General features: G+C 39.0%; 1 protein-coding gene across 1 annotated transcript; it reads right to left on the minus strand.

Annotated features, from left to right (window-relative positions):
* Window positions 1–8,238: 8,238 nt before the first annotated feature.
* FAM237B (family with sequence similarity 237 member B) lies at window positions 8,239–10,156 on the minus strand. The gene is made up of 2 exons (XM_063098806.1): window positions 10,079–10,156; window positions 8,239–8,655 (listed from the first exon to the last, which is right to left on the minus strand). Exon 2 carries the CDS (start codon window positions 8,650–8,652, stop codon window positions 8,239–8,241), a length of 414 nt encoding a protein of 137 aa, XP_062954876.1. The 5' UTR covers window positions 8,653–8,655; window positions 10,079–10,156.
* Between the last annotated feature and the right edge of the window lie 418 nt (window positions 10,157–10,574).

The raw sequence follows: 10,574 nt of genomic DNA on the forward strand, positions 1-10,574 counted from the left end.
TGTGTCTTTATTTTCATTAGTTTCAAGAAATTTTTTGATTTCCTGTTTAGTTTATTCTTGGACCCACAGGTCATTTGGGGGCATGTTGTTTATTTCCATGTACGTATAGCTTCCAGAGTTTCACTTTTTATTAATTTCTAGTTTTCATCCATTGTGGTATGAAAAGATACTTGAAATTATTTCAGTTTTTAAAAAATATGTTGTGACTTGATTTTCCATAGTTGTTGGTTAAGATGTTCTATGGATGCCTGTCAAGTCCAATTGGTCTAAAGTGTGGTTTAAATCCTGTGTTTCTCTGATGATTTGTTACCTGTCCTATGTTGAGAGACTAGTGTTTTGGGCCTCCAATTATTATTGTATTGGGCTCTATATCTCTCTTTAGGTCTCACAATATTTGCTTTATGTATCTGTGTGCTCTGATGTTTGGTGTATATATATTTATGATTGTTATATCCTCTTGCTGGATAGATCTCTTTATCATTATATAATGAACTTTTTTTGTCTTTTTTTATAGTTTATGGCTTAAAATCTATTTTATCCAATATAAGAATAGGTACTCCTGATCATTTTTGGTTTTCATTTGCATGGTATATCTTTTCCCATCCCTTCACTATTAGTCTGTGTGAGTCATTACAGGTGAAGTGAATTTCTGGTAGGCAGCATATAATCGTGTCTAGTTTTTAAATTCATTCAGCCAGTCTATGTCTTTTGAGTGGTGAATTCAATCCACTTACATTTAGAGTTGTTATTGAAAGGTATTTTCTTACTTCTGGCATTTTACTGATTTTTGTATGGTTGTTTTATACATATTTTGTTCCTTTCTTTCTGTTTTATTGTTTGTCATAGGAGATGATTTTTTGTAGTGGGAAGATATAGTTTCTTTCTCTTTCTCATTTGCATATCCGGGAGTTCCCTACACCAAGTGTGCAGCCACAAAAGCTCTGAGAGAGGTGTCTGAGTTCCCCACACCCTTCTCATGGCTATAGCATTGGATGATATTTCACCAATGTAGGAAGGGTCATCAGGCAACCCCGCACAATAAAGTGGCCTCAGGGGTGAGGAAAACTGCTGCCAGGGCTGAAGCAAAATGCCCCCAGGTATAGGGACCCATCCCAAACTGTGATCACTGCAGCAGCCTGGACCCTGGGGATGGGGGCAGCTGTGTGTGTGTCCCTCTCCAGGCCAATGCAACCACGTGGGCCTGCAGCAGTTCCCAACACCAGGTGTGCAGCCACAGGGGTAACGTAAATTCCCCACATGCCATGCCTGCTCACCTCTTTCCTGCAGGTAGAAACTCCTCCTGGGTCCTTGCTGCTCCTGGTTGGAGGATGGGGTGGTGGTGGTCAGGAATTTTCTTCCATTCTCTGTGTGGCTGTTCTGAATTTCTGTACTCACCAGCATCTCCTTTGATGTGTTCCAGCTCTCTTCTTTTGTTGTTTTCATCCAAGTGTAGTTGTATGTTTGATTTATTCTCTGTCTTTGTAGGAGAGACGAATGATGTATACTTCTAGTCTGCCCTCTTGGTCTGCCTCCTGTTATTGTTCTAATTAGAATGAGTTGTCAGTTCATCTTTGGTTGGTGGCCCCTCACCCTGACCCAGCTGCCCAGTCCCCTTGTGGCCCACAGGAGTAAATAATATGTGTCAGCTTATCAGTGAGCTTTGTTCTCTTTTGAATCCCTTTCTCTCTTACTGCCACCCACACAAAAGATATTGGAAGACATAATATGTTCCTTCACAGGAAGCATAAAGATTCTATATAAAAGGGAGTTACTGAGACACAAGAATGGAGTTGGGTAGGGGTATGCAATGATGAGATGCCCATACAAAAAGCACCAGATACACCTCCAGTACACCTCAGATACCCCTGGAATCTATATGAAGTGTCCTTGGATAAGAACAATGAGTCTTTGCCCTATTTTGTAGACTATAAGCTCATTCCCCAACTCTAAGCTCACTAAAGACAAAGTAGAAACCATATCTCATTCATTATTGTAATCAACACTTCAGAAAATAAATTACTGGTTTAGTGTGACTGCAGCCTGAGCTCCTAGCAGCCTTTCCCTTGATCTGCAAATGAAGCAAAGTACTGGGCTCTAAGGGAAGATTCAGCCAACAAAATACATACAAGTAATGCTAAACTCAGATGACATGTTAAAGTAGTTCAAATGTATTTACTTCATAATAGTGATTGTATTTATGCCTCACCATTTTAGAGAAAGTCTATTACACGAATATAACCAAGATGTGGAAATAGAATTAATATTACTTGGTTGATTATTATTTTGTACATGTAGTACAACCTGATATCTCCAGATTGATTAGGACTGATTACAATCGAGATAACCTGTGATATCTGTGGACCTTTCCCCTGCCATGTAGATCTTCTTACCCATCAGAAAGAGGGAAGATAAAACAGGGCAGATTATCATCTAATAGCCAAAGAAATGTAGGTTGATGGACAGCAGTAATGTTGCTAAATACAGACGCTTGGACTTCATAGACAGAGTGCACCCAGGTTTACATATTATAGTTCCAGCCACCACACAGTAAGCAAATGACCATCTCTTTGACAGACAGTGTCACTAACCTAAGTCTCTCTGTCTCTCATCACATCCTATGCTCCCACACCACTTCTGGGCCCTAGCAGGTATGCTGCCTGGCCTATCCTATCTGACTGAGAAGTAGACAGTATATTTTTCTTCCATGAATCCATTGAGACAAAATTTCAAGCTTTCTAACTGAAATTTACCAATCAACTAAATGAAAGTAAAAAAATAAAAGTGGTGGAATTCAGTGAGCATAGATAAAAGTGGCTTCAGCAATCTCAGTAATGAGATTTTTACCACGTAAGGGAGCTCATTCCATAGTTAAACTCTAATTGTAAGATAGTGCTTACTTATATCAGGTGAAAACTAATGAATAATTAGGTGAATGTTCATCTGGGCCTTAGTCCACCTTCTGGAAGACAAAGTACATTTTTTATCACAGGAAATGACTATGATGTCCACCGTAAGTCTTTTCAGGTCAAATATCCAGTTTCTTTAATCATTCTTCTGATAGTATAGTTTCCAGACTTTGTGAATCTGGCCAGCCCCATCTGAAATGCTGCAGTTTATTTTCTTGTTTGTTTTGTTTGTTTTTGTGGCTGGCCAGCACAGGGATCAAACCCTGGACCCTGGAGTTTCAGCACTATGCTCTAACCAACTGAACTAGCAGGCTCTGAAGTGCTATAATTTGTTAATATTCCTCTAAACCGTAACCAGCCAACTGAACAAAGATTTTTAGGTGTAGCAAGACCCATGTAGAATATAATGAGACCAGTCCCTCTCGTTTTTACACACTTTCTGCCAATACAGCCTAAGCTTAACTAATTTCATTAGCAACGTGTTTCATTATTGCTTTTATTTAGTTGACAGTCAAGGAAAATGGGCGGGATTGCTTTCTGAAAAAGAGAAAAGCTGCCCGTAACATCTAGGAACTGGCCTGGAACTATCAGGTCAAAATTGTATAGATAGACCTAGTGCCCAGATTTTGATTTCTAGTATCATTCTCCAATAGAAGGAACCAGGGCTCCTTGGAGAAATGGCTGATCCTAAGGCTGGGACAGAAATACTGTATAAGATGAATCTGGAGCATCTTATAGGGCTCCCAGTGGCCAAAGCTGGAACAATTTGAATTATAAAATAAGTAATATAGAATTGTATTATAACCCAAAATATAAATAAATGAATCTGGAGCATCTTATAGGGCTCCCAGTGGCCAAAGCTGGAACAATTTGAATTATAAAATAAGTAATATAGAATTGTATTATAACCCAAAATATAAATAAATGAATCTGGAGCATCTTATAGGGCTCCCAGTGGCCAAAGCTGGAACAATTTGAATTATAAAATAAGTAATATAGAATTGTATTATAACCCAAAATATAAATAAATATCCATAAGTCAGGAAGGAAGGAAGGAAGGAAAGAAGGAAGGAAGGAAGGAAGGAAGGAAGGAAGATCAGTTTTCATACAAAAAAATTAAAGTAACTTTACAGTGGAGAGACCTAGTAGACACTACCTTAGCTGAAGTTAAGCACCATCAGTGATGAGTCACATTGATAGTATGTACCCTTGATAAGAAGTGTTGAGAATGTTACTGTGAACCCAAAAGAGCCAATTCCTTGAGACAGAGTGGCTAATTGGGTCTAAATTTTGTGTGGAGTCGAGTAGCAATTTGATTACTAGAGATTACACATGTACCCTATCTAAGGCTTCAAGGGCTGCCTTCTGCGTCTCTGTGCCACCGGTAACATCTTCAAGTTTCAAGAGAACTTTACTTCGTCACCTGAATTTAATCAACAGATTGCAACCTGTCAAATGTTAACTGGCCAGAGCACAGCAAGCCAGAATCCCTCTTTTGCATAATGGGCCAAACCAATCAGGACCGAACAAGCATATTCTTTTGCATAAATAAACCAAAATGAGAACCTGGGCAGGAACTTTGATGATGTTGTTATGTTGTTATTGGCTATGACAGTCCTTTCTTCTGGCAGAGCACGCTTACATTTTCTACACAGGGATGCATCTCCCCAATTTGCAAACTGTTTACCAAAATAAAGTCTCCTTTTATCTAAATTTATTTTTTTCAGTGAGTTTTGTTAATAGTACTTTACCTCTCTGGTCTTCATCCCTAAAACCTATAACCCCAGTCTAACAATGAGAAAAACATCAGGCAATCCCAAATTGAGGGGCATTCTGTAACATACCGGACCAATACTCAAAATTGTGGAGGCCAACCACAGAATCTGAGAAACTGTCACAACCTAAAGGAGCTTAAGAAGACATGACAACTCGATGTAATATGGTATCCTAGATTGGATCCTGGAGGGAAAAAAAGGACATTAGGGGGAAAGTAGTGAAATTTGAATAAAATGGAAAGTTTAGCTAATGTATCACTAGCAGTTCATTGGTTGTGACAGATGTACCATATTAGTATAAGATGTTAATAATAAGAAAACAAGTATACTCTGTACTATGGTTGCAACTTTTCTGCACATTTAAAACTATTCTAAAATTAAAAGTTTATTTAAAGTTAAAAGAAATTCTATAAGAAGAGCAGAGAAACTTTAGACATAGATAATTACTGTCAATTTTATCACCTTATGAAGAAATATTCGGGGAGGAATATTAAATGTTTTGCTACCTGTTATTCCTCCTCAGCCTTAGGCTGTCTGGAAAATAACTGGTTATGAGTTAAGCTAAGTGAGCTCAGCATAAACCCAAAGCTCTGAAACTGAGTCTTTACCATAGTAAGACTACAAGAATTGGTGGTTTGTTGGTTTTTTTTTTTTTAAATGATCTCTTGACTAATCTAGTCAGATGATTTGGGGTGGGGCAAAAGATAAATACATATTGTCCCCACTCAACTCTATTTTTTTTTTTTTTTTTGTGACTGGCTGGTCTTTTATAAACTTATATTTTGATATCATAAAACTTCTTTTGAATTAGTTTTGTTGCTTCACTCTACCCCCATCTTTCTCTCACTACAATGACAACTCTGTGAATGAAGGATTGTGTGTCTGGATTGTTCACCACTGTACCCTCAAGCTCAATGAGTATTTGTTGAAGGGAATGAATAATGAACCGAAAGAATAAGTTTTTCTGTATGCAGATAACATTATTTGAGCCAACAACTGGAAGAAATTTTAATGTAATATTATATTTAATCATCATAAAGGCTTAAGATGTTACTGGCCAGACACCCGCTCCCCCCCCCCCAAAAAAAAGGCTTAAGATGAAATGTTCTAAAACCAGAATGCCCGTCTTAGCAAATGTCCTCATTTTTAATAATCCAGTGTCACATGTAAATTCAATTAGGAGAACTACGAAACCATTGCAATTACCTTGTCTGAGAAGGCTAACTAATTTTATTGATTAAAGCTAAAAAGTGTATGACAACTATAAGTGATTAGGTGACAACTGGCAGTACAATTTTTTAGGCTAAAATTGTGTGGTCTTGCTTTATGGCATTGAACTTTTGAGGTTGAACATTGATCATTTACCCACAGGTTGTAAAAGACATAGAACTGTTTTCCGAGGAAAACCATGACAATGCCTCTAGCTACCTCTTCAGTCCACCTGCAGAAAATGAATTTTAGGCATCTTTTGGGGTATCTGGTCATATTTATGAGAACATTAGCCCTACCCACTTGATTTCCTATGTTTAGGAATCCACCCATAATTGGCAAGATAAAATATTTTCAATCTAGGAATTTATTAGCCCTACAATCTCATCTGCTACTTGGTTATTGTGCAAATCTTGGTTATAAGATATGTTATTTGTAAAAGAATACCCAAAAGCTATGTGACCTATTCATTTTTTAATATTAGAGATTCTTAACCTGGGGTTTATGCACCCCCCTGAAATTATACACAAAATTCAATTTCGTGAGTGTGTGTATATAAAACCCCTAGTAAAGAGTCTATAGTTTCATCAGAATTTCAAAGTAGTCCATAACTCAAAGAATGCCTTCTTTAATTCAAAGTTTATTCTTGGATGAAGTCAAATCATCAGGCAGTAAACATACTTGTTCAGTATTATTTTTGCTGCTTTAAGAATTGTTTATATTTGTTTGGGTGTGCTGGCATCAGCTTGCATAGAAGGGGTCTGTCATTGTGAGGATACTTGAAAAGAATGCTGTACACTATCGCAGCCATTATGAAAACATATGAGACCAATTTTTATTGGTTCTTAGTCTTGGGAAAGGCTGGGCTTCTCCTGAACATGTGGTTTGGTTTTTCTTATATAGGCATGTGAATCTTGAAACTGCTCATGAGTCCCTCTTCACTTTGAGAAGTGGGAAACAGATCAAATTTACAAGTACCCTTTATCAAAGGTATAGGCTTTTATGCATTCAAAAGTATTACTCTAAACCATAACGCATATTATTAGTTTCCTGTCTTTATCTTCCATCATTCCAATTTCCTCATCTACTTTATGTTATCCTGTTGTTTGATATATTTTGTTAAAGCTTCATATCCTTTTGGAATAAGATGTAAGATATAAATAGGTAATATAATAAACAATTGAGCTAATACCTAGAGACAAAAATTCTATAAAGCTGTACTTTACTAACATGAAGTTTCTTACTGCCTTTTTGTTTGTTGTTCCCTTTTCAAAATGAAGACAATAAAAATGAGAACATAAAAAAGTTTTTAGTCCTTAGTGCATAGAAAAATTCTTTAATGTATAAGATGGCTTGGTGATGAAATGCACATTTCAGAAGCCACACAGTACACTGCATCCATTATTACTTTTTAGGACAATACCAGCATTCATTTTGGCACAGTTTTAAAGTCAGTGTTAATGTATATCTTATAAAATTGGTTACAATTTTACTCCATTGATTATTTAAAATAAATCACATTTACATTTTAAGTGGTATTTTCTTTAAAACAAAGGCACTTTACAAAGATGACTTCTAAATCAAAAATTAACAAATTATCTGAAAAGATGTGAAGAATCAATATCAATAAAGCAATTACACACCAACAAAAATACAACCTTCATCAATATTGAAGAATTAGAAATAATTTTGATCACTACTATAGTAAATATTTGACCTCATAAATATTGACAGAGTTAAGCTGTTAGGTTGGAGTCATCTTACTCGAGGTATTTTCCATGTTTTCCCTCTTAAATGTAAAACTCATGTTTCACAAAATCCAGTCCTGTAAGATTAGAGAGAAGTTGTTTATATTTATTCCAATATGACTTAAGATTTCAATCCTATTGAAAAAAAGTCTGAAAAGTCTAAGTATATGTCTGATGTTTAAAAATTTCCTCAGCAAATGTAATATGAATAATTACAGGGTTAAATGGCTTTCTTATGAATTATTCATGGAGAAACCAAAAGATAATTTTAATGATCCACCAAAATGTATTATATGCCAAGATCATTTAGAATCAAGTGTTTGTACATCAGTGCTCCTTGGTTTCTAATAGTATAAAATAAGTAAAAGTGGAAATCAAAACGTATCATATTAGGAAAAAAGCCTAAATATGGCATGTTTTCTAGCTTGCTGGATAAACTTGAAAAACATCAGAAGGATTAAATATTGAATTTTAAATTTTTTTGGCAACTGGCCAGTATGGGGCTCCAAACCCTTCACCTCAATGTTATAACACTGCACTCTAACCAGCTGAGCTAACTGGCCAGCCTCCTAAATATTGAATTTTAAGAAAACTAAACTGCTATTCTCTTAAATACACATTTAAATTACCTGTTATTTTCTGTGGGAAATTATACTTGGGAGGCATCACCTGTCTTCTACCCATTCCATGAGATCTTGAAAGCAGGCAGTCTACATACATGTTCCAGAAATCTTGAGCTATGTTTAAGAAGACATTATAATGTCCACGCTGCTGGGATTTTTGCAAGAACATGAAATTCCAGAAAGCATCCACATTGTGCTCTATCTTGAGTTCTTTGAGTGCTATCAATGTCAATGAGCAAGCGTTCCAGCACTGGAGATTGATGTCTTCAATGATCCCTGGGTTGACGCTGGCAAGCACTCCCTTTTGAAATTCAAAATCAGCATTAACTAGATTGATCAGCATCATGCAGCCCAGGGGTACGTAGAACCATCTTCTTATGGCAAAACCCATATTCTGTACAGAAAGAAAAAAAAAATGAAAAGGAATATTTTTAACTTAAAAATTTATAAATACATATGTATATTTTTTTGATCCAGCCAAATTTTCCTACTACGTATTTGTTGGTTTTCCTCTAAGTTGCTGACAAACCACTTTGTGAAAGGATATTATAATTCCAATTTGATTACCAACGTTCTGATAGTCTTAGGAGTCACTGAAATCCACACATTTATGAAACTGTGATAGGTTCATTTCATCGAAGACTTTTAAAGCTGTAAGAAACCTTTAAGATCATGTGCTCCAACTTTCTCCCTTTACAGAGTAGAAAAATTCTCAGTGATGTGGTTCAGCAAGTTCTCAGGTCTCTTTGTCTCCCTGTCCAGGACTCCTAACACCGACATGTTTCAGCTAAGTGCATCCAAATGCAGCCTATTCTATATATAACCAGAAGTTGTTTGTTTGTTTGTTTGTTTTATGGTTAAATGAGATGTTATAAATCTATTAACTCAAATGGCATCGGATCTGTCAAGCACCGTGTTATTTTGTTTCAAAGTTACTGCTGCTTCTATTTTTATTCACTGAAAAATATTTGTTAAGCACCAACGTCCGGTGAATTCCTGGCTTCTCTCAGGTTGTTCGGGAGCTGGCTGGAGATTAACAAGAAGGAGCACCAAAACAAAGGTGACAAAAGACAGTAGTATGAGATGGTGCAGGGCCAATTACATTCAGCAAAATCTCGACATTTTCTAACGCTTGTTTGCCCAAATTCCCCTGCCAATTGATTGCTCAGTAAATCGTCCTTAAACACATAAGTGGAAGTCACGGTGGAAGTTGGCACTGAATTGCCACAGAGCTATTATTCCAGGCTGGCACTGGAAATGTCCTTGATACAACCTTGACAGCCAGCGCGGAGGCTGGGGTAAGGAGGGCAGACACATTCCACAGGATTCACCTCTTTCCCTGTATTCCGCCGTCCGTCACCTCCCCCAAAAAGTTAGGCTAAAGAGAGAAATCACACAAAACAAATTGCAACAGGATATGCAGGTCGTTTCACATCGTCGAAGACTGTGCAGATTCTCCAAACTGAGCTAACCGTTCTAAAGGGAGGATCTGGGTGGAACCGGAGAATTTTCTTCCCCCTCAATTTCAGGTTAACTTCCCGACAGTGCCCTCCACCCCAGGTCGGAAGAGGGCTCGGAAAAGGCAGCCCGCGCCGGAATGGAGTCCCTATAGTCGGCCTCCAAGGCGCGCGTCCCGGTACAGTGTCCTGCGCGCTCTGCGCTCGCTCGAAGGACGTGGACGCCTCCTGCTCGGGAGGGGCCAGTGGTCTCAGCGCGGCCTCGGGGCGATCCCCAGCCCTCTGTGGATCCCACCCCCTGCCTAGCCGGACCGCCCTCCGGATGCAGGCGAGGTCGCGAGGCAGCGCACTGACACCCACCTGGAGCGCTCACCGGCGCCCTGAGCTCCCCGTGCGGAACCGTCTCGGCCGCGGCACGCTCCGGAGCTGGGAGGCTCTGGCTCCCCGAGGGCGACGCTGCGGCCTCTGTTACGGCCGCTCGGGGCTCCGGAGTCAGACCTTTTCTAGGCACCGAGTGAGGGGGCAGAGAGCGGGCGGCTGCGCTCCCGAAGCCCCGCCTCACCTTGCCCACCTTCCCAGCCCGGAGACCGCGGGGCCCGCCGCGCCCTGCACCCCTGCCTCGGCTGCTGCTCCCGCCTCTCCTGCCCTCCTCCGACTTAGAGATGACAACGGCGCAGGGTCCGCGTCGCGCCTTCCCTTCTTTGTTTCTTCTTTTGTCCTCGCTGAGAAGATCCATCTTGAGAGTCCACATACCCACGATATCTTCTCTCTGCACTCACCCAGCCTCTACGCCCTATTTTCCTCGGCAGAGAAAAACTCTCCTGAGAGAGTGGACCCTACTAAAATACTAAACCTC

Source organism: Cynocephalus volans, chromosome 6 (genome assembly GCF_027409185.1).
Source record: "Cynocephalus volans isolate mCynVol1 chromosome 6, mCynVol1.pri, whole genome shotgun sequence".
NCBI classification, from domain to species: Eukaryota; Metazoa; Chordata; class Mammalia; order Dermoptera; family Cynocephalidae; genus Cynocephalus; species Cynocephalus volans.